The sequence below is a fragment of the Penicillium citrinum genome (genome assembly GCF_028827155.1).
Source record: "Penicillium citrinum strain IBT 23319 chromosome Unknown utg000004l:1.0-2404223.0:1.0-2405248.0, whole genome shotgun sequence".
NCBI lineage: Eukaryota > Fungi > Ascomycota > Eurotiomycetes > Eurotiales > Aspergillaceae > Penicillium > Penicillium citrinum.
The window spans coordinates 2020160-2043756 of record NW_026622689.1 but is presented as its reverse complement, the minus strand read 5'-3'; the positions used below and the strand labels follow the sequence as shown (position 1 = coordinate 2043756).

General features: G+C 46.5%; 9 protein-coding genes across 9 annotated transcripts; 6 read left to right on the top strand and 3 right to left on the bottom strand.

The window, feature by feature from the left end:
* Positions 1-456: 456 nt before the first annotated feature.
* On the top strand, positions 457-2052 carry N7469_005715 (OTU family ubiquitin thioesterase; the record flags this gene model as incomplete). The annotated part of the gene is made up of 6 exons (XM_056644635.1): positions 457-546; positions 602-688; positions 745-808; positions 860-1125; positions 1196-1467; positions 1560-2052. The coding sequence occupies 6 exons, from the start codon at positions 457-459 to the stop codon at positions 2050-2052; spliced, it is 1272 nt and encodes a 423-aa protein (XP_056501449.1).
* Positions 2053-2769: 717 nt separating this feature from the next.
* N7469_005714 (uncharacterized protein) lies at positions 2770-3412 on the bottom strand (the record flags this gene model as incomplete). The annotated part of the gene is made up of 2 exons (XM_056644634.1): positions 2770-3017; positions 3076-3412. The coding sequence occupies 2 exons, from the start codon at positions 3410-3412 to the stop codon at positions 2770-2772; spliced, it is 585 nt and encodes a 194-aa protein (XP_056501448.1).
* Positions 3413-3949: 537 nt separating this feature from the next.
* N7469_005713 (uncharacterized protein) lies at positions 3950-4761 on the bottom strand (the record flags this gene model as incomplete). Its single annotated transcript, XM_056644633.1, has 2 exons — positions 3950-4158; positions 4224-4761. 2 exons carry the CDS (start codon positions 4759-4761, stop codon positions 3950-3952), a joined length of 747 nt encoding a protein of 248 aa, XP_056501447.1.
* A 1948-nt stretch (positions 4762-6709) lies between these two features.
* On the top strand, positions 6710-8964 carry N7469_005712 (uncharacterized protein; the record flags this gene model as incomplete). The annotated part of the gene is made up of 11 exons (XM_056644632.1): positions 6710-6790; positions 6844-6869; positions 6928-7052; positions 7109-7249; positions 7298-7362; positions 7427-7472; positions 7529-7971; positions 8022-8418; positions 8469-8565; positions 8617-8743; positions 8806-8964. The coding sequence occupies 11 exons, from the start codon at positions 6710-6712 to the stop codon at positions 8962-8964; spliced, it is 1707 nt and encodes a 568-aa protein (XP_056501446.1).
* A 1584-nt stretch (positions 8965-10548) lies between these two features.
* N7469_005711 (uncharacterized protein) lies at positions 10549-10833 on the top strand (the record flags this gene model as incomplete). Its single annotated transcript, XM_056644631.1, has 1 exon — positions 10549-10833. The coding sequence occupies one exon, from the start codon at positions 10549-10551 to the stop codon at positions 10831-10833; it is 285 nt and encodes a 94-aa protein (XP_056501445.1).
* A 259-nt stretch (positions 10834-11092) lies between these two features.
* On the top strand, positions 11093-15697 carry N7469_005710 (putative ABC multidrug transporter; the record flags this gene model as incomplete). The annotated part of the gene is made up of 4 exons (XM_056644630.1): positions 11093-11675; positions 11738-11796; positions 11856-14197; positions 14257-15697. 4 exons carry the CDS (start codon positions 11093-11095, stop codon positions 15695-15697), a joined length of 4425 nt encoding a protein of 1474 aa, XP_056501444.1.
* Positions 15698-16873: 1176 nt separating this feature from the next.
* On the top strand, positions 16874-17644 carry N7469_005709 (uncharacterized protein; the record flags this gene model as incomplete). The annotated part of the gene is made up of 2 exons (XM_056644629.1): positions 16874-17408; positions 17478-17644. 2 exons carry the CDS (start codon positions 16874-16876, stop codon positions 17642-17644), a joined length of 702 nt encoding a protein of 233 aa, XP_056501443.1.
* Positions 17645-18316: 672 nt separating this feature from the next.
* On the bottom strand, positions 18317-21525 carry chsA (chitin synthase I; the record flags this gene model as incomplete). Its single annotated transcript, XM_056644628.1, has 5 exons — positions 18317-18331; positions 18402-18914; positions 18970-21027; positions 21093-21277; positions 21507-21525. 5 exons carry the CDS (start codon positions 21523-21525, stop codon positions 18317-18319), a joined length of 2790 nt encoding a protein of 929 aa, XP_056501442.1.
* A 1085-nt stretch (positions 21526-22610) lies between these two features.
* On the top strand, positions 22611-23269 carry ltpA (tyrosine protein phosphatase LTP1; the record flags this gene model as incomplete). Its single annotated transcript, XM_056644627.1, has 2 exons — positions 22611-22656; positions 22725-23269. 2 exons carry the CDS (start codon positions 22611-22613, stop codon positions 23267-23269), a joined length of 591 nt encoding a protein of 196 aa, XP_056501441.1.
* Positions 23270-23597: the final 328 nt, after the last annotated feature.

Sequence of the window (23597 nt, the reverse complement as noted above, 5' to 3'; positions counted from 1 at the left end):
GGACTGTAGGGTTGTACAAATTGCCTCACAGACACGCACTGCCGTGCAGCCTCAACCAAGGAATATTCACTAGGGAGATGTCATTTCGCTTCGAGTGCGTTACCACCTATTTCTACCGACAAGCTCGCCTTTGATTCTTCGAGTACACGAACTATTCTGACCATTCGTCCTATCTAGAACGTTGACTGGAACAGCCTCCTAGTCGCAACGACATTGGAGAAAAACAATTCCCCAAAAAGGCGACTTTTCTTCCTGCAAGGCTCTCAAAAACGCCCATTTTCTTTTCTGTGTCGTATGCGATGTCCTTATCAAAAATTCCCTGGAGTCATTTCGGTCCTCACCATCCTTTTCCGGACAAACAGCGATTTCCCAACACATATTATCGGGACGCTCCTTCTTTTCCTCCCTCTGGGATTCTCAATATCAGCTGCCTTGAATCATCAAATCCCCGCCAATATGAGTAACTCTACCAACATGAATGCTCTCTCGCAAGCCGAGATGGAACGTTTTCAGAAGCTATCGAATGAGTTCGAGCCAGATGTTCAAGTATGATTCGTTGGTGCATGGGGAACAGAGCGTGATACCTAACCTTCATCCGCAGGGCCCTCTTGTCTCGACAAAGCAATCGAGTCATAGCATTGCAATGGAATATGCCAATGCCGATCCAATTCTGGCAACAAAGACAAATGTAAGTTGAGACTGTCTAATCCGCTTCAGTTCAAGTAATGTTGATCGATATATTAGGATCTAGCGGTGACACATCCAACTACTCGCGTTATGAAAGGCGATGGAAACTGCGGTTGGCGAGGTAAGTGATCTTTTAACCTGAAATAAGGTCAGTATTTTGACCTCTCCTTAGCGGTCGCATTCGGCTATTTTGAAACACTTTTCACAATGCGTGATCCAATACACGTGCAGCAAGAACTTATTCGCATCAAATCTCTCAATTCTTACTTGGACCGAGTTGGACTACAGGAACACCTGTACGAGGTCTTTGTCGATGCCACTGAGGATATCTTCGCACAAACTTCTCAGGCAATTCATAATGGCGATCAGGACGAAACCTTCCTCGTCAATGCTTTCAATGAGGAGTACAGCTCGCAAGCGATTATCACCCATTTCCGAGTATGTTTTTGCAGACTTGAAAAAATTCATCTGTCGCCCTCTACCTATGTATTTTTGCTGATCCCTCTAGCTCCTGACAAGTGCCTGGATGAAGCTTAATCCAGACCGATACGAAGCGTACCTGACCATGCCGTTAGACCAGTATTGTGCTACACGTATTGAACCGGTGCGGACAGAAATCGATGAAGTTGGTCTACAAGCTCTTGTGGACGGCGTGATCAAAGTATCCGGGATTGGTGTCGAGATTCTGTATCTCGATCGAAGTGAGGGTGAGCATGTGACGCCACACATACTCACTGATTCGCGTCCTAGCCAAGCTACCATTCGCTTATTGTATCGACCGTGAGTTATTTCTCTGTCTTTTCTTCGTTTTTCCTCTTCTCTTTCCTTTTTCCAGTTTTCCCTTTCCAATGAGCCTTGCTGACATACAATAGTGGCCACTATGACATCCTCTACCGAGCCGAACCTACTGTGAATATGACACCCATGGTCAACCTCCAATACGATATGTCTTCTAACCTTACGCCTTGGGATCAAGGTGCTCTCAACTTCGACGTCAGTTCTCATCTGATGTCAATCCCAAACCTAATGGCAGACCCTGGGTTCGGCATGGGTGCGCCCATGTCACCCATTTCACCAATGCCACCGGTATCCCCAGCACCAACCAGCCCTTTCCGGGTATCTCCACCCCAGGAAATGTACCCTTCGCCTATACAAAGCCATGTGCCCAGCCATGCTCAGAGTCATGCTTCTATTCCTTCTATACCGGTTTCTTCACCGCCGCCAGTCATGCCATCTGCTGCACCTCCACCGATGACAACTCTTCCCAGTCGATCATCTGATGGACCGCAAATTAGGTTGAACCCTTTAGTGATGAAGCCGAATTTGAGTCATTCTCTTCCGGTGACGACGCCCTTCAAGAAGTAAGCATACCCATACTCATAGTCATACCTTGGCTTCACCTATTGGTATTTGTTTCTTTCTACATGAGAATATCGCAACTAACTCTTCAAAGTTCCCCCTACAACCAAGCACACTTCCAAAATTCAGACTTTGAGCCGATTCATTGGGAACCAAATGATTCTCGCAGATCATCCTAGAACAATAAGCTCGAGTACTTTCACCATTTCAGCTTTTTTCTTTTTTGCTGTTTTTCTTTTTCACTATCAAGGACTGGGGTTTAGCGTTTCTTCATACTCTTCATTTCTTTCTGACAAGTTTCTTCAACGTCTTCTTCACTTCGGACTATCTTCTACCATTTCCTGAAAACGAAATGCTTTGGTGTCTGGTTCTTGGCCAATGAAACATGAGCCCATATAACCTTAGCGGTGCTTTATTTATGCTTATCTTGCCCTCCCTCCCTTCGATTGTTTCTTAGCGTGGGTGCAGCGTGTTGCATGGACTGAGCGTTTGTTCTGCGCTTTCTGGAAATTGCGATCTCCCCCTTCTCACTCTTTTATTTCCTATATATGGAGCTAGGAATTGGATACGATTGATCTTACGAACCACATTCTTGGCTAATCAATGTCCTCGTTACCTAATTCTCACATGTCTATAAATCGTCAGATATACGTTGCGAGTCGTAAAAGTAAAGACTAGTATACACGTATTTAGGAGGATATTCAAGAACTCCAGACCTGCGAATTAGGAGACCTCTTCATCCCCCGCTTCAAGAACAGCATCAACCATCTTATCCAACGCCTTGTCTTTGGCTCCGGCATCAAGATACCCCGCGACAACAAGTCTATCCAACGCCTCCCCAACCCAATTTTGACTATTCCAATCCGACCCTTCAGATGCACCGAGGCGAATCGGCGTATCGGAGATAATAAGACGAAGCGCAGACGAGGGAGCATTAGTTATAGATGAAACGGGTATTACGCGAGCGAGCTCTGCTCATGAATTAATCAGCTGTCGCAACCCAGCTTTAACTACCAGATAAGAACGTACCTGTTGATGATTTAGGAATTTTCGCATTGACACGCTCGGAGAACGAGAAAAGTCCCGATGTCCCTGTAACTTCCATTATAGAAGAGGTGATTTCTTCATCTGAATTGAGCTTGTCATTGCCATTTGCACTGGTATATGGATACGGTTTCTCTGTCGATGACTCGATCCAATTATGAATCTTCGCATCTGATGAGTCTACCACCTTCTTGTTCGTATCATTTTCTGCCGTGGTGGATGTGGGTGTATTTTGGAAATCGAAGAATAGGGCTGTATGTCTGTATCGAGCGTAGTCGAGAGGCGAGGCGACGAAGACGAGGATCGATAGGGTGATTGGCATTTATACGGATGGAAATATTGTCATATGTACTTATTAGAGGTAGTAATTTAATAGAAACTATCGTCTTTTGTACTTCTGGATTGATGTGAGGGGAGTATGCTGCAGAATATTTAATCTTGAAAATTGAAAGAGTTTCCTGGCTGGTGACATCGCCGTGCCGAGTTTCGGGATGACGTCGTTTGTGGATGAACTGTGGGGATTAAAGTTGACTAGTCTTAAACGGGTGTAAGGTAAGGTGATCTTCCGCTTTATCTATGGCCGCTTATACACCTGGGCTATATAGAGAGTTAGAGAATAATAAGAAATAAATGTCATGAAAGATCTCCTCGATGTGTGATACTGTAAATGTATAAATGGTGATTGTTCTGCTACTGGAGCCCATTTGTCGCTTGTGGACCTGGAGTACTACTTGCTTCGTTGCGAATACATAAGTTAGGCTCAGCTTTTGACACGTCAACTGGTATTAAATAATTATTCCTGAATCCAAGAGTCCTATCGCTAGTGAAGATTGGCTTTCTTCATGTGGTCCTACTACTATCACCTTCGCGTAAGAGTTCGAAGAATGTAGCTGGGTAAAGATCGGAGAATCTGCCACATGAAAAAAGCATTGTCGGTGGAAGGACGGTTAGGATATTCAATTTTTCGAGGAAGAATATCCGCAGCCCCAAGAATCACATTCACAAGAGGGGCTGGATAGTTCTGGTGAAGATATTCCGCCATGAGATCGTGTCCGTTCGTAATTCCGCCTGTCCCTTGTTAGTAACATTGCGCGACGATGCCCATCTCTTGACAAAAAGGGAGTAGACTATACCGCAAGACCAAAGGTTACCGTCCCTCACTACCCTCATGCTATCATCCCAAAGTTTTGTTTCCGGAAACTCCTTTCGGAGTCGGGGGATCAAAAATCGAGGCGATGTCGCTGTCTTCCCCTTGGTGATACCAGAATATGCGATGACCAGCGCGGCCGTACAAACAGACATGATCTCAGCACCAGCCGCAAAATGTTGACGAAGAAATTCAAGATAATCCTCCCCACAGGGCATATTTGCTGGCGGAGGACCGGGTATGAAGAGTACATCCAGTTTTCCGGGAGCAACAGCTGAGCTTGTGAGCGAATCTGTCAGGGCAACTTCCATGTGTGCAGTAACGGGCGAGAGCTCCCGAGGCCCACCGCGTCCAATGTAATGGACTTGGCAGGGTCGACCGAGCTCTTTCATAGCCTTGGGCATCCCAATTGCTTCGATGTATTCCGGGCTCGTCATGTACAGCAGGTCGACTGCTGCAATATCTAGAAGTTGAACGGAGTCGACGAGGAGAACGCCCACACGGAGTGGCTTGAGGGGGGCCATGTTACCTAAAGAAGCTTTTGATCCAGGTTTCTGAAAAGTACAACGGGTTTGCTGATTGAGAGAATCGGTTCGTAATGGAGGATTGGCCGTAGGGCGGCGTTGAGGGTCGAAGGAAGGAGATGATGTAAAAGTATCAGAAAAGTAGAAGTGGCCTGTTGAGACACGATCTGGAAAATGAGAAGATTAGGGCTTCCTCGATCCAGTAAGTTAGGGGCTAGAGCTGAGTGTCGGCCAAGTCCAAAAGTGCACACCAATAAAGATGAGTGGCTAAGCTTTGAATTTGCCAGGTCCCTGGCAACAGATCTGGTTTCCAACCCAAAAAAAGGTTTTGTTGGGAAACCTAGTGGGCAGTGATATTTATTGAGACCAGAGTAGAGACATATGTAAAATCTCAGACCATTGTCGAATAGACTGGATGGTTGTGTATTGGGCTCCTGTGCTTGAATCCTGCCTCTGCATCTGAAGAGGTATATAAATGCCGGGACATAAGACTTTCATTTTCATAAGCACCTGCCTATTGGGCAATAGCCAAAGAATGCAGAGCCTAGTATATAGTTTAGTAGACGATATAGTATCTATTGAAGAGCCCAAGGTTGGTAACGCAATCTTAAAAAATGAGGTTCTGTAGACGGCCAGCCTCGTAGACGTTTTGATCATGCTATTCATGCCAATAAATGAGGTCAGCGTTTGATGATCAATTTGCTCAATGTACTGCGTGCTGAGTACAATATTTCAATTTCCGACTGGTCGTTGCACTATTCTGAGTCTGAAATGGCTGTGATTCGGCAGTTGTGTTGCACTGAGGCTGTATTCGCAAGCAAGCAGCCTCATCCACAGCGGTCACCATCCTTGCTGACGCATCCTGAATGGAATAGATACGAGATTTAATTATGAGAATTTATCAACGTAGTTCATTCTCAGGGTCTATTTCATTCTGGGCATATGGTGCTTACTAGCCTCAGCCAGAGAGCAGGTGCATAGCAGTAAGTGGATGCTGGTCTCTTCTATGACCCTCAGAGCATTTGCTCCATGTAGTGCAATCCATGTACAACAAGCTGACAGATCGGATTGCAACTTCTCAATTATGGTCAATGGAACAATGAAACAACGCAATATGTCAGCGCATGATGCCGACTTGCAAAGCACCTACGCCACATGGTGGTCCAATGCTCCCATTATCTCTCCTTGGCAAATGGCAGGAAAGTCTAGACTCAGAAAAGCTCTTAATGTTTTACAAAGTGGGCTGCGATGGATCTATTCAGTAGAGCCAATCTGTAGAAACACTGCTAATCCGAATCAAATGTAATACTTCTTTCGCAGTAGTTGAGGAGATCGGAGGAAGCCCGACGGAGTGAAGTTCTCCGCGTTGCACGTTGTTTCCCCCGCCAATCTTTCTCCTCCCCAACTTTCCATTTTCTCCACATTTTCGGCAGGTTCCCGCCCAGCTTTGCGCAACTGATTTAACTGCCTCCAGGTGAGTTGAGGACATGTCCAATCAATCAATAAAATAATGTATCTATCCAAGATCTGAGCTAGTATCTAATCGCCAGCCACGGTCCTATTGTACCCTTCCAAATTGAACCTTCTATCGCCCGATATTCTGTCCAAGTTTAGCGTTCCATGGTTCAAGGCTTCCCCGCATCTGGGGTTTGCACCTTAAATCAAGTCGGCCCATCCATCTAACAACCGTCCGATAGTCACCCCATTTTCTATCGTCATTGGCGGACTTCTGCAGTCCGTCCCGAACTCGTGGCACTGTTGTCATCCATGACCTTGCTCGGGCTCGGGATACGGAGCACTGTCTTCCTGTCGGCATCACGAATGGTTAAAGGGGTGCTTTCTCCTGCCAAGCCAAATCACATATATAGATCTTGTTACTCGCATGTTCGGTATCAGTGCTCTCTTATAGCGCGTCCCAGTGTACGAAGACCGAGAGGTTAAATTCAAGATGGGTCCTGCGGTTGATACGCCGTCAAAAGGCGGCTTCAAACTGGTCTTGCAAAATCCATATCTATGCGGCGTTGCATCAGTAAGTCAAATGCGTTTTCAATAATAGCATAATGATTATGACGATGCTAATAGTTTCAGTTCTCAACTCTCGGTGGCCTGTATGGTTCTTTCGCAGTTATTTCAAGCTTAAGACCTGGCTAATCAAATGGAAACCAGGTTGTTCGGATATGACCAGGGTGTCATTAGCGGTGTGATAACGATGGAATCCTTCGGGGCTCTATTCCCTCGTATATTTACCGATAGCGGGTTCAAAGGCTGGTTCGTGTCAACACTTCTGCTTGGTGAGTCCCATAGACAATGGGTTGTAACCCATAGATATGTACTGACAAACCCCTAGCTGCTTGGTTTGGGTCTTTGATCAATGGGCCCCTCGCTGATCGGGTTGGACGAAAACTTTCTATCAACATTGCGGTGGTCATATTCGTTATTGGATCCGCGATTCAGTGTGGAGCAGTGAACATTCCGATGCTGTTTGCTGGTAAGTAGGACCAATAGCTGGTTGTTGAAACTTAGCTTACTCTTTTAGGCCGAGCGATTGCTGGTTTGGCTGTCGGGATGCTGACAATGGTGGTGCCATTGTACATCTCTGAGGTAAAAATCAGACTATGTCTTTGAGAATGCCTCAATTGAGCAGTACAGGCTAATGCATTGATAGGTTTCTATCCCTGAGATACGTGGAGGTCTAGTCGTCACCCAACAATGTTTGTCTTTTTATCTCCTTCCAGATCTGATATACGTCAAACTAATACGCTCATAGTATCGGTTACAATTGGAATTCTTATTAGCTACTGGATTGATTATGGCACCAACTATATTGGTGGTACCCGTTGTGCCCCCGATATACCATATACGGGTGGGACATCTGCAAAGCCTGCATTCGACCCATACAACGATGTCCCTGCAGCAGGCTGTGGCGGTCAATCGGAGGCCTCCTGGCGCCTTCCACTAGCTCTTCAGATTGCGCCGGCAATAATTTTAGGCATCGGAATGTTGTTTTTCCCAGAATCACCTCGCTGGCTGCTGATGAAGGAGCGCGATGATGAGTGCCTCAATGCTCTTTCGAGATTACGCCGACAATCTCGGGATAGCACGAACCTTCAGAATGAATACTTGGAGGTCAGAGCCTCGATCATGCTTGAAAATTCTTTTGCTAGAGAGAACTTCCCCAACCTCTCTGGCCTGAAGCTGCATGCGGCCCAAGTGGGTATCCTTAACCACAATTTTTCTGACCAGGGCTGACAAAATACTAGTATATGTCTCTTTTCACTAAGTGGGCACGCTTCAAGCGACTGTTTATCGGATGTGCGGTCATGTTCTTCCAGCAATTCATTGGGTGTAATGCCATGATCTATTATGCTCCGACTATATTCGGTCAACTGGGTATGGATGGCAACACTACTTCACTCCTTGCTACTGGAGTGTACGGTATTGTCAACTGTTTGGCTACACTTCCAGCCCTGTTCTTCATTGACAAGTTTGGTCGTCGAGCTCTTCTAATGGCTGGAGCCGCTGGAACTTGTATCTCATTGGTGATTGTAGGCGGAATCTTGGGAGCCTATGGTGCTAATTTAATGAACCACAAGTCTGCTGGATGGGCCGGTATTGCCTTTATCTATATCTACGATATCAATTTCTCTTACTCCTATGGTGAGAATCTTCATTCGTGTCTACAGAACAACAGCTAAAAGTCATTTCAGGTCCAATTGGCTGGGTTCTTCCCTCGGAAATCTTCAATTTGTCGATTCGATCGAAGGCTATCTCCATTACAACGTCGGCTACATGGATGTGTAACTTGTAGGTTAGGAACCAGCAGGGGCAATATCATTTTACTAATACATTTTTCAGCATTATTGGATTGGTCACTCCGGATATGCTCGATACCATCACCTGGGGCACATATATCTTCTTCGCGGCTTTCGCTCTGATTGCATTCATCTTTACATTCTTCTGTATCCCAGAAACGCGCGGAAAGGTACACAGCCATCTACTGTATGACTCTTTTTGGATTCAGGAGCTAACTTTCGATGAATCTAGACTCTGGAAGATATGGACCTCATTTTTGGGGATACCTCAGCACACGAAGAGAAGGAGCGTATTAAACATATCGAAGCCGACTTGAGGGGTACTCCGCTTGATGACACAGATGATCTAAAGCCGATAGAACAACACAGAGAGGTCGTTGACTCGGTCTGAATACACTGTATCTTTTTTGTTTGATGGTTTGAATGGGAATGAGACTACCTTCACACAAAAACTTCCTGCCACTAATAGAGTTTCATGACAGATTATTTACTCCTAGTATGGAGCCCAGCTTGATACCTATCAAGCTGGGCTCCATACTAGGCAGAGAGAATTAGCTCGATATACATAGTTTAACCTGATGTACTTTGGTGTGCCTATGACAATGACAACTATCATTGGATCAAGTGCTATATTAATTTCTCTCTATATCCGCCCATGACTTAGGAGTTCCTCTCAGGGTGCTCTACTACTAAATCTAGATTTACGCACTTCTTATAGATCGTACGTAGACCCGACGTCCACGCTCCCGGGGCCATCTCAGGGACACGTTGTCCTTTTGGACCTAGATTACAAGTTTTGGCCATTTTCAATGGCGATCATTGAGCAGGATGATCCGTTTGTTAATATAACACGATATGCAATCTGATTGCCACACCATTAACCCGTGATCTTTTCGTCCTGGTGTTGTATCTTGTGAATTCCTGCGAGTGAAAGGCGACACAATCTCGCAATCTGCCAAACAATTCCCGCTTACCAAGCGGAAATCCTGTCTGTATGTAGACTCAGAACACGTCGTGGGAAGCCTAACTTATAACTGTTGCTGCCAAGGAGATGCAGCGGAGTTCGGGAGGAATCTTGTCCGATGTCCGATCTACTTTGCTTACCGTCTCTGTGAATTGTGGGTCCCGAACAGATCTTGGGGTTCGGGCTTGCGAGTGCCGTGCTCGGGATCGGACCAATGCATGCGCCCGGGTCGGGTAGAGTGCGAGCTCTCGTGGCCGGGGGTTTTATATACTACTGTTCATTAATTAGTATGAGGTCATGGGACAAGGAACAGTATGTTTTTCACTGCCACTGTTAGGCACCGGGCTAGACATTGGGTGGATGGCCAGGTACACAATAGATTTACCAGAGGAGTCTTGATGCAGAGTCTTCGTCTCCTACCTTTTATTTTCCCTCTAACTTGCTATGTGGGACTCTGCTTGTTCATTTTTCACTAAGGACAATAGTGGAGATTTATGCCTAATGAATTATGGACCGACAGATGGCCTAGAAGAAAATCCTACCGGCGATCAAGATCAAGGATCAGATGTAATCTGTCAAAACTTTTCGCCCTTCGCTTGTTCATGCATTATTTGTAGAGCATTCATGTACAATTACCTCTCGCGCTTGATTCTTGGCGATATTAGTACATAATGGTGACATCACGACTACAGTAGTGGGGATACATCTCAGTTTAACTCGAACTGCCATGTTTCACACATGAAAAAAACTAAATCAGCGCCAAGAGACAGAAATTTGATGAAATTGTAATGCCTAGCGCACTATTCTTCGCATAGATATCCAAATGGATGACATCTTCACACGAATTTTCCAAACATTCTTTTGTTATCTATTAGACCCGCCAGAACTGTAGCCCTAATGTACCTGTAGCAACTGCATGCACCCTCAGGATGCTGACGTGCTCTCGTCCTATCCATCCAATTGGGTCCAAAATACCACGAATACGGGGTACATAGCAAAGGCTGAGCCAACATGGCATTGCTGTGGATATCATCCAGTTTAATATTCGGAGCCCGGGTAATGAGTAAGCGGGAGAAAGATGGTCAATCTTCCGGAAGGGGCTTTGCGAATGATCTACGTGGAATAGATCCACCACCGGATTTGGACCATCCGAATGCCAATAGGAGCACAGCAATTCACATTCCTTTCCATTTCGGAGCCGAGCCTGTCGAAAAGGCTGTCGGTACACGCCTCTCAACCGCCTCCGTGACCCACCATATCGATAGCTCGTCCGAAAACATCGGAGTCTTTGGCTAGCCAGCCTTACTTACTAGCGAACGTTATATCTAAATTCAGCTCGTGGTTGATGGGGCATCGAATTTTCTCTGGATCAATTTTATAAACTCTATTCTACTTCACCTCCTATCTCTGTTTAAATACCTCCGGATCTGCCTCCCGGACCAGGATCTTCCTATAGTTCCTACTTCCCAACCCTCTTCTAGTAATTACTAGCTATCTTTCTAACCATCCCCCCTCTAACCCCGGATCGGAGGCCGTCTCCTCCCATCTAATAACCATGTCTTCCTCATCGAGCCATTCGCATGACCATGAGGAGGAGCACTGGTCAAAGGATGAACCGACACCAACCTACGAGTCAATTAATTATATCGAACAACACGATGTTGAAACTCTTACACGAATCGCTACTCAGCAATCTCGCCGACAATCAACTATTGCTCCTCATCGTCTTGCATCTGTCGCCCAGCATGATGTTACATTGGATCCTCAATCAAAGGAATTTAACCTGCGTAAATGGCTTACAGCGGCCATGACCGATAAGTCCCGAGGTGATGAACAGCACGGGCAGAATCTAGGTGTTGTTTTCAAGCAACTCAATGTTTATGGATCAGGGGCAGCTCTCCAGTTCCAAGATACCGTTGACTCCATGTTGACTGCTCCTCTTCGAATCCCACAGGTCATTCGTGAATCTCATGCCCCAAAGAGACGAATTCTGAAGGATTTTAATGGTCTTTTGAAGAAGGGAGAGCTACTTCTTGTCCTCGGTCGTCCTGGATCTGGCTGCAGTACGATGCTTAAATCAATTTGTGGTGAACTGCATGGTCTTGAACTTGATAAAGAAAGCACTATTCATTACAATGGTACAAAGCCCTTGTCATCGTTTTCTTCTTATTTTTTACACTTAGCTAATTACATCCAATAGGTATCCCCCAATCTCGCATGATCAAGGAGTACAAGGGTGAAGTGGTCTATAACCAAGAGGTGCGATATCATTTCCGTTTCCTACAGCTCAGCAGTGTTCTAATAAAGATTGTCTCTAGGTTGATCGTCATTTCCCTCATTTGACCGTCGGACAGACTCTAGAATTCGCTAGTGCGACGCGAACTCCATCTAATCGCTTTGAAGGCATGTCTCGATCGGAATTCTCTAAGTACATGGCACAGGTTGTGATGGCAGTCTTCGGTCTCAGTCACACCTATAATACCCGGGTTGGAGACGACTTTATTCGCGGTGTCTCTGGTGGTGAGAGGAAGCGTGTCAGTATCGCTGAGATGGCCCTTGCTGCAGCTCCTCTTGGAGCTTGGGATAACTCCACTCGAGGTCTCGACTCAGCTACAGCCTTGAAATTCGTCGAGTCCCTGCGTCTTCTTTCAGATATCACCGGCTCGGCTCATGCTGTCGCTGCTTATCAAGCCAGTCAGAACATCTATGACATCTTTGATAAAGTTGTCGTGCTCTATGAAGGACGTCAGGTCTTCTATGGATCCGCTAAGGTTGCAAAGGAATTCTTCGAGCGACAAGGATGGGTTTGTCCACCTCGACAGACAACCGGAGATTTCCTCACTTCGGTGACAAACCCGGACGAGCGTCAAGCTAAGCCTGGCATGGAGAATCGTGTTCCTCGTACCCCGGAGGATTTCGAGAACGCCTGGCTCAGCTCTCCCGAGTACGCCCAGCTCCAGAAGGAAATCGCCGCCTACGAACAAGAATACCCCGTGAAGGATGACTCTTCGGCTGCTATCGAATTTCAGGAAAAGAAGCGTGACAGACAAGCCAAGCATACCCGACCCAAATCGCCATACATCATCAGCGTACCCATGCAGATTAAGTTGAATACGGTCCGTGCCTATCAACGTCTTTGGAATGATGCAGCTGCAACAGTCTCTACTGTTATCAGTAACATCATCATGGCACTGATCATTGGTTCCGTTTTCTATGATTCTCCATTCTCAACTGATAGCTTCCAAGCCCGTGGAGCTACTCTCTTCTTCGCCGTCCTACTCAATGCCCTTACCGCAATGAGTGAAATTAACAGTCTTTATGCACAACGCCCCATCATCGAAAAGCACAATTCATATGCCTTCTATCATCCTTTCACAGAGGCAATGGCAGGTATAGCAGCCGATATACCGGTCAAGTTTGCACTTGCAGTCGCATTTAACATCATCATCTATTTCCTTTCTGGACTCGTGCGCGAACCTGGGAATTTCTTCCTGTACTTCCTGATTACGTTCTTGATTATGTTCGTCATGAGCGCAGTATTCCGAACCCTAGCAGCTGTCACATCAACAATATCTCAGGCAATGGGTTTGGCTGGTGTCATGATTCTCGCTCTCGTTGTTTACACGGGTTTCGTCTTACCGGTTCCGTCTATGCACCCGTGGTTCGAGTGGATTCATTACCTGAATCCTATCTACTACGCCTTTGAGATTCTGATTGCCAACGAATTTCACGGCAGAGATTTCCCCTGCTCGCAATTCGTTCCTTCTTACGCTGATATGTCCGGAACTGCCTTTTCATGCTCTGTTATCGGATCTGAAGCTGGTAAATTAACTGTCAACGGTGACGATTATATCCGGCTAAACTACAACTACTCTTATTCGCATGTCTGGCGCAACCTTGGTATCCTATTTGCTTTCCTGGTCGGCTTTATGACCATCTACTTTGTTGCCTGCGAGTTGAACTCCTCCACTACTAGCACTGCCGAGGCCCTTGTTTTCCGTCGCGGTCATGAGCCTGCCTACATGCGCCGTGGCCACGAGAAATCCGGGGACGATGTTGAAAACACGACTACTGCTCCGGTGACACAATCGTCTTCCAAGGAAGAGGAAGGCCAAGGCATGTCTGCCATCAAGCCTCAGACTGATATTTTCACTTGGCGCGACGTCTCCTACGACATCGAGATTAAGGGCGAGCCTCGACGTCTTCTGGACCATGTCTCTGGATGGGTCAAGCCTGGCACTCTGACTGCCCTTATGGGTGTTAGTGGTGCTGGTAAGACTACACTTCTTGATGTCTTGGCTCATCGAACTTCCGTCGGTGTTGTTACTGGTGATATGTTTGTCAACGGAAAAGGTCTTGATGCTAGTTTCCAACGCAAGACAGGATACGTCCAGCAGCAAGATCTTCATTTGGAAACAGCCACTGTCCGTGAAAGCTTGCGATTTAGCGCCCTTCTGCGTCAACCTGCCAGTGTATCAATTAAGGAGAAATACGACTATGTCGAGCAGGTCATTGGAATGCTTCGAATGGAAGATTTTGCTGAGGCAATCGTCGGTGTTCCCGGCGAGGGTTTGAATGTTGAACAACGCAAGTTGTTGACCATTGGCGTTGAACTGGCAGCAAAGCCAAAACTGCTTCTCTTCTTGGATGAACCAACCAGGTATGATCTATTTGCTATTATGAATCCCCATCGATTTTCATGTGCTAATTTTACTCTAGTGGTCTCGATTCGCAGAGTTCCTGGGCTATTTGCTCTTTCTTGCGCAAGCTTGCTGAGCATGGTCAAGCCGTGCTCTGCACTATTCACCAACCTAGTGCCATTCTTTTCCAGCAATTTGACCAGCTTCTCTTCCTCGCCCGAGGTGGTAAGACGGTTTACTTTGGACCCATTGGTGAACAATCTCGAACTCTTCTGGACTACTTTGAGGCTCACGGTGCTCGCAAGTGCGACGATAGTGAGAACCCTGCTGAGTTCATGCTCGATGTAGTTAATGCTGGCACCAACCCTCAAGGTCAGGACTGGTTTGACGTCTGGAAACAAAGCAAGGAATGTGGCGAAGTTCAAAACGAGATTGACCGTATCCACAAGCAGCAGGAGGGCAAGCAGGCTGAGGTTGACGATGCCTCTGCCCACGCTGAATTCGCCATGCCCTTCTGGTTCCAGCTGTACCAAGTTACTTATCGTGTCTTCCAACAGTACTGGCGTATGCCCTCATACGTTATCTCGAAATGGGGACTGGGTATTGCAGCTGGTCTCTTCATCGGTTTCTCATTCTATCAAGCGAAAACTTCGCTGCAAGGAATGCAGACTATCATCTACTCGGTCTTCATGCTTTGCACAATCTTCACATCTCTCGTCCAACAGTTGATGCCTCTCTTCGTTACTCAACGATCCCTTTACGAAGTGCGTGAGCGACCCTCCAAAGCCTACTCATGGAAGGCATTCCTCATCGCCAACATCATTGTCGAAATCCCCTACATGGTAATCACCGGAATTCTCATTTATGCCTGCTATTTCTACGCCGTGGTGGGGATCCCGAGTTCCCTCAGCCAAGGCACCGTCCTTCTTTTCTGTATCCAATTCTTCATCTACGCCAGCACATTCGCCCAAATGTGCATTGCTGCCCTCCCTGACGCACAAACTGCCAGTGCAGTCGTTGTCCTTCTCTTCGCCATGTCTCTTACTTTCAACGGTGTGATGCAGCCACCTTCTGCCCTCCCCGGATTCTGGATCTTCATGTACCGTGTCTCACCCTTCACATACTGGGTTGGAGGCATGGTTTCAACTCAAGTCCATAACCGAGCCATCGAGTGTTCCGATAACGAGGTCTCCGTCTTCGACCCACCATCTGGCCAAACTTGCGGACAATATCTCGAGAAATACGCAAGCCTGGCTGGTGGTCGGGTTCTTAACGAGGATGCCATCTCTCAATGCCAGTACTGCTCTTTGAAGGTTGCTGACCAGTTCACTGCACAATCCGGCATCTTCTATGGCGACCGTTGGAGAAACTTCGGTATCGTTTGGGCTTTTATCATTTTCAACGCTTTCATGGCGACGATGCTCTACTACGTCTTCCGTGTCAAGAAATGGGATCTTGATGGCATCAAGAAGAAGTTCAGCAGCATCATCCCATCGAAGAAATCCAAGGCTGATCAATAATTGACAGCATACACTTTTCATTTTCATTTTTTTCTATTTCCATTTTTTTCTTTCTATTTCATGTACATCTTTATCCTGTTCATACTGTTCTAGACTTGATTTTCCGATTTTAATAGACCTGGCATTCGTGATCATATAATTGCCAAGCATTATCAAATATTTTGACTTTCACATATCAAATTCAAAGATTCTCGATCAATTGAACACGGACTTGTACCAAATAAAGCACAATTTATACGTACACACGGGTGGCCTGTACTACCTAGCATCACATGCTGATACTCAATATATGCTCGTGGCGGGTTGCCTTGGGAAAATGGCAGCTCCACAAGCAGTGTAAGTTACCATGCATGAACTGATGACCAGACATTGACAGTGAAACAAGCCGAGGCGTCACATGGCGAGTATTACTATTTGCGAAAATTAAAAGAAACTAGAACCTAAGTGGGTATCTTGGCAACTGACAAGGGTAAAAACAATCAGTGGGCATTTATAGACACGCAAACCGATCTAACGCTTTTGTTCAATATTTTGAGACCAGGCCAAGCCAAGCGGAGATTTGCAAATCCATAAATACTACGCTGTAGCCCTATGATATCCACAGTTTCTGTCGGAGATCGGAGGATGCGTATCCGTTGTGTAACCCTCTTCGCGAAGAGACAAAAGTTCGGCATGCCGAATTATCGGGCTTCCTCATGTTCCGACGACCGATTGTGTTCTTGGTATATGGTTCACGGCTGAGCGAGGAAAAAAAGGACAGGAAAAATAATAATAGAAAAATTGTCGAGATAAATTTAGGAATATTGCAGCAGATCGTATGGTGATTGATTTTCCCGAGGCCAAATTGGGAACAGGACCAAAGAGAATCTTGAAACACCCACGCCGTGGCTTTCGAAGGATGGCATGGCCGAGATAAGTGTTCAATATCAAGCTAGAAGAATAGAAGGGGAAAAAAAACTTTTTACAAGATAATGAACCAGTATATCTAATTCAAACAGTTCATTGGTATACTCTCAAATGCGTATTCATGTATTTGATATATCAAAGTAGAGGCGTTACCCAAAACGGCGAGACCATCAACCAATCAACTAAGACCAACCCCAGACTCTCCAACTTCCATCAATGTCCACCAGCCTCAACCATCCTCCCAATCTACCTCACCCGCAAAAGCCCACAATGGATCCAGATGCAAGTATCCCAGAACCCGAACCATCTGCCTTCAACTATGTCCTATCCTTCCTCCTCGTCGGCGTAGCATGGGGCTTCACAACCCCCTTTATCCGGCGCGCCGCGGCAGACTTCAACGCGCGACAAGAGAAACAGTCCGGTACGACAGGCCCATCACGAGGTCGACCACAGAGCCAGCCATCCGATCAAGCATTTCAGGACGAGGCTGAAGAACAGGAGCTTCTTGGGCAGGAGGATCGGGATCGGGATCGGGATGGAGATGTGACGGGTGACGAGGGCGTGAGGAGACGGAGCGCCAGTCGACAACGGGTGGAGCAACGAGGCAATGTGTCAGAGGGCGAGGTAGTTGACACGCCTGCACCGGCTTGGATGCAATCATCAACGCGAAAATCATGGCTACGAACGAAAATCACATCGATCTTTTGGACAGTTGTGAATCTTTTACGTACACCGGCGTACTCGATTCCCTTGTTTATCAACTTGACAGGAAGTATTTGGTTTTTCTTGCTAGTTGGAAAGCATGGTATGTCTTCTCTTCTTTTTTATGCCCTCGTGGGGTTATGTTTTGCATTGGCTTATTTTGATACTGTAGAACTTTCTTTGACTGTGCCGTTGGCCAATTCGAGTGCGTTTTTGTTTACGGTTTTGGGAGAGTGGTATGTTGATCGGAAGGTTATTGCGAAGGAGACATGGTTGGGATTGATTTTGGTTCTTGGTGGCATTGCATTGTGTGTGCATTCGAAGAATCAGACGGGTTAGAATGTGCTGGCCCTCTTCAAGTTGTATACCTATACATTGCATCATTCTATACACTAAAACACATTAACCTTCTCACCAATCAGAAGGGAATAGATCTGGGAAATGGTAGCAGTACAACAAGTACTCTTATTTCAGAGCGGGTTCTAGTACTAAATTGAATGAATTCAGGCTACAATATAGTAAAATAGCTTCTAGACACTTGAAGAGGATCGGTGGTTAAGCTTTTGATCGTTGACAAGTCCAATTCATCTATACCATCACACATCGACCTTGTCTGCTGGAGATTTCATAAAAACTATCCAGCTCATATCTACAGATACCAACAAATCTAACTCTCATGTGGGCTGTCGCCAACACATCATGCATCCGTGGCTTCGAAAACAGTCAAAGAAATGAAAAGAAAAGGAACAAAGAAAAAAAGACAAGAAACAGTAAAAAAAAAAAAAACAGAATAATCCAACGTACACCATGCGTCACATCACCGGCACAAAATATAGCTGCCGTGGTCAAAGAGGCATATTCATCACATGCATTACACAGATTTCCGATTCCAAGGGTACCAAACCATACCAGATCGGACCCGCCGAGGTATCAACGCAACGTGGGATATCTTCAAAATACAAGATCGAAATAAGGCTGAGCGTACAATCACCGTTCTAGAAAATGTAAACCTTAAACGCCTCGGAACTGTGTTTGAAAAAATTAGCAAAGAGAATGTTTGGAAGAAACTGCTTTGATTAGACGAAAGTTCACTCACCATCCGAACCACCAGATACCACATCGCACCAAAGAACTTGAACATCGAAAGTGCAGCAACAGACCACAGGACAACCTCCATGTAAATCATGGACCGTTTGGTCTGAGTTGAGTCCTCATTACTGCTACTGCTCTTATCATCGAAGGTTTCTAGACCAGCTGCGCTCAGCACGACGGCACCAAGAGCGAAGTTGCAGAACACCCAAGCCAGCACGACTGCACTTCGGAATCCCTTATAATAATCGGCTTGCTTCTCTTCCTCCGAGATGACCGTAACTTCCTTGGGTGGCTTCATGGAAAACTTCACCAGCTCGGCCTCATACTGTGCGTTCAAATCGCCATCATCCTGAGGAATGTTCACATCGACCTTGCCGCCGGGCTTCAAGTTTGCAGATGGCAGCTTCTCGGCTTTGTCGTCGCCCTTGGTACCCCATGTGATATCGTGGGTATTGCAGAAAGCGTAAATATTGAGAACGTTGATGTAGGTTGGCGTGAGCAAAATATATTGGATGAACTACGGGATTGTTAGTAGAACGAACGAAAAGAAATAAGATCTGTGGGATATATACCGAGGTGAACATGTGCCAAGGATCCATGAAGATGAAAGACGCAATGAACCACATAACGTAAGTCGAGCCAAGTGAGACAATGATCGAGAAGAATGTCTTGTTTGTGAATAAATCGCTGACCGAAAACCCATCGGACTGCACTTCAGACTGAATGGATTTCACAGTGACGAAGATGGCAGCAAACGACAAGTATATCATGATGAAGATCCAGAAATAAACCATTGTCATATAAAACTTGTTTGATCCGCCAGGCCGGTTACCAAGTGCAAGCACAAAACAAGTGACCAGAGTTGCAAGATAAAGCCATTCGAAAACGATACCCAGAACCTTTCCAGCTGTACCTAGAAGATCATCGTCGCCCAGGTATGTTGTAAGGATATGGAAAACCAAGAAGAAATTGCCGATACCGAACCACGCGAAGATCATCGCAATTGTTTGGTAAATAAACTCGATCATGAGAGCAAACTTTCGCAGGAAACTGTGGTCACTGCGGAAGATTTGGTAAAAGTGGGTGATGGCGTAGACGGCAGCGAAGAAACTACCGTTCAACCAACGACGACGTTGCAGAATGAACTCAGCCATGCGGTCAGGCACATCAGTTTCACCAGTAGAGGACTTGACATATTGTAGCAACCAGCGACACTTTCTCTTCGAGACAATCTCGAAACAAAGAATACGATCTTCGGCCAGATACATGTTGGCTGTGAAGATACCGGCATTGGCACCATGCATCTTCTCACCCAAGAAGTATCTCTCTAGCGGTCCTTGACCGTTCTTGTCGTTTTGCAACGCAACGTAGCGATAGGCAGAGAAGGCTCCGGGAAGCACAGTGATGAAGCCAAACGCGGACTCCAGGGGCTTATCCAAGATGTTACTAAGCTTGTACTCGAAATTTTGACCAGCAACCAGAGGATTGAGCAGCTTTTTACCATGCGAAAGCATGACCTTGATCTCTCCACAAGCACCACCGCACATGGGCTCAACATCGAATGCCTTCCACAAGTGATAAATAGAGTCCCTGCCAGGCTTGGTACCAGCATCAAGGAGCACACAGATGTTGGGATCAAGAACCCGGCCAAATGCCTGGAAGAACCACCTATGGGAATTGATCTTCTTCTGATTCTTTTCCTTCAGACAGAAGATCATTTGGACTGGTGGACCTGAGCGCGGCTTTAAGTGAACTTGAGTTCCCTTGACTTCTAGGCCCACTTGGGTTGTGTACTCGTAAATGTGAGCTGTGACATCCTTGCCATTGACCTGCTGTTTGGCAATTCCATCCTGGTAGACACCCAAACCAGCCAAAACGGCGCGAGTACGTGGGTTGATCTTGGCACGACCATCGCTAATCACACAAACCACGATTTTCTTCCAAGCATCCTTACCCCAGGTCTTACTGCTGGTACGGGAGACCATGTGATCGATGTTCTTGAAAACACCGGACATGGTGCGGGCGAAGAGGAAGTCGTCCTCATTGTACATTGTGACAGCAATGAACAACTCGGTGTGACGCGGCTTGGCGAAGAGCTTCTGACGCAAAGTAAAACGTTCATCAAAGAAGTCCGCGGGGTCGCAAGTAGCAGCCGAGTAACGCATATGAGTGAACTCATCACGACCGGGGGGCTCAGCGTGAGGTACCTGGCTCAACAGCTTGGGCGCAATTGGACAATCAAGAACGAGATTGCCGTTGAACAATTGCACCTCCTTCACAGTCTTCCAGCGTCGAATAGGAGCGGGGCTCGGAGTTGGTCGTGGCTCATCCATGAACTCTTCCTGGTGCGGGTCCGGCCCGAAAGGGTTATCACTAGGTTGGAGCATGGGAGCACCTGGGTGTTCGTCGTATGGGGAACGACCTTCTGGGTGCTGGCCGAGATCATAGTCGTACTCGTCATGATATGCGTAATCGGGGTGATTCTGGGGCGGATGCGATTGATATTCGCCAGGAAGATAGGCATCATGGTGGGCGTTGGGGTCGAATACATAGTCGTCATGAGCATCAGGATGGGCAGGGTCTGCGTAAGGGTTTTGGTAGCCAGAGTGTGGAACATTCTCGACGGAATACTAATGTGATGACAGCGGTCAGTGTTACCTGCGACCAAGTTGTTCTCAAGCTTATTTCAACTTACGGTAGGTTGTGAAGCAAGACGGTCGGCCGAGGGCATATGCAGATGTTCGCCATATGGGTTATGTGAGTGCGCGGCATATGGGTTATCCTCCAGTTGATAGGCATGGCCTGGAGACGGCGTCCGACTGTTATAGCTATTCATAGGTTGAGGGTTCAAGGGCGAACGATTCTCGTCCCCGAACGGGTCTGGTTGGCGCATCTTGTCAGTTCCTGTAGCTTGAAGATGCTTCGCAGCGCGATAACGAAGTCGCCCAAGCAGATAGAGCAGATGAGGGAATTTATCAAGTTTTGCGCAATGACCAAAAGCACCTCTAATGGCCAGCACCAAGGCGTGAAGGGTATATGCGCGAGATGATATTGACGGAAAGATACAGAACCCCCAGACAACAAAAGGAGGAGCGGGGAGAAAACTAACCGATGCGATTATAGGCCATAGTGTTTTAGCTAGCCTTGAAACTTCAGAGATCAGCGGAATAATCTCGCGCTGGCTGCTAAGGACAAATGGGAGTGCTCGTTGGCTGGAAATTGCGCCAGGAGCCAAGTGGAATAGGCCTTGTCAGTGATAAAAGGTATCGATAGTCCGAACGACGGACCCGAACTCTCGGCAGGCGTTTCAGAAACAACGATTGTCACAAACAAGTGATGAGAGGAGAAACACTTTGATGGGGGAGGGCCTGTGTCGCACGACGAAGGTAGTATTAAAGGATAGTATTGCGCAGATGAAAATTCCCGACCCCCTGGTTGTTTACGAGGCCTCAATGACGATCAGCAGAGATGAGGGTGGAGATCAAAGGCAGACGAATAGGCATTCAAGTGTGTGACCCGCAGGTAATTGTTGTGGATGATGATGTATTAAGGATTCGTCTGCATGAGATGCTTGTCAATAGTATGTCAGCAGCAGAGGAGAGAAAGTCCAGAAGAATTAAAAAAAATTGAGAGAAATGTTCAAGTGATTATTACTCTGGGGTACAGCGAATAAGTTTTGACCAATAATTCCCGAGAAGAAACCTTTGAAACGAGCGATCCACGGATTGTAGGCGATGCAACAAGATGAGAAGTGGAGAAAGACAATCGTCGTTGGGCCAACGCGAGGCACGCAGGTGACTCTCAGCCACGGTTGACGGGCGTGGCAAGTGAGAAAGTGTGGCGGTTCCTGACTATTTTTAGCTAATTTGGGTGCCTCAAGCAATACAATGGAAGTACAGGATATCTACTATACTATACTATATAGAGTAAATATATCCTATTAACACCTATTACTATCTATATTCTTGGATTCACAGTGTCATTCTGCATCTTACAGAATGAAGTAAAATACTGTACATAGTACATAGTATATGGACGTAAGGCTGCTCAGCGATCACGGGAGATTAGATAAATGGCCCCGCTACTTTTCCAATATGGTTGGAAGATGCGATGCGGACTTGTAAATTCATTCAATCTTCTTCATTGGACTCATTTCACAGTCTACAATCCCATCACAATACTACAGGCTTTCAATTGATCAATCCACCACATTATGAGCCCGCCTGTCAGCGTCTTATTTGTCTGCCTGGGCAATATCTGTCAGCCACCCCCACCTCCCCTCACTGCGCCCTGCTCTGCCTTGTTCTACCCTGCTAATTCTCACCAGGCCGGTCACCCATGGCCGAGGGTGTCTTTCGCAATGTCGCCGAGTCTAACCCTATTATCGGCGAGATCGACTCAGCCGGAACAGGCGCATATCATACCGATGAGCCACCCGACTCACGCACCATGTCCACTCTGCGCCGCCACGGCATAACCAGTTATACTCATGCCGCGCGAAAGGTGACCAAGGATGATTTTCTCAAATTTGACTACCTGCTCGCTATGGACAAATATAACTTGCGCGACCTATTAGATACCCGCGATTCAGTGATCAATTCGTTGAATCGAAAGGCCGACCCTAAGTCTGCCGCGAAGAATACTCGAGCTGCGCGGGATGCTGCCCTAGGTGCAGCTGGAGAGGATGCCAAGGTCGCTGAGGTTAGGTTATTTGGGGATTTTGGTCGCGGTGGAAAACTACATGACCGTGTCGGTGGTGGAGAGGTGGTTCAGGACCCTTACTACGGCGGTGCCAATGGGTTCGAAGAAGTATATCAACAGGTCGTGAGATTCTCACAGGGTTTCGTCGATTATTTAGAGAGCAATGAATAAGCCAATCCATTGCTCAATACATAATCTATGAAAAGCATCTTGAGCTAAGGCAATGCCGAATTCAAGGTAAGCTTGTTACACCACACAGAAGAGCTGGGCCACCTGATCTACGCATCTGGATAGCTATCCTAGTTCTCACCGAACATACACGCTTCGCCCTTCTAATTTCTGTACAATCACATCTTGGTAGCATATCCTAGGCATTCACGAGTCCTCTGGGCAACCAAAAAATCAAAATGACCACATTAATATATGCTTTGCCGGTTTATAAAATATTTGTATCAAGATTCAATTGGTTGCCCCAAAATTTGATATTCTAAGGTAAGGG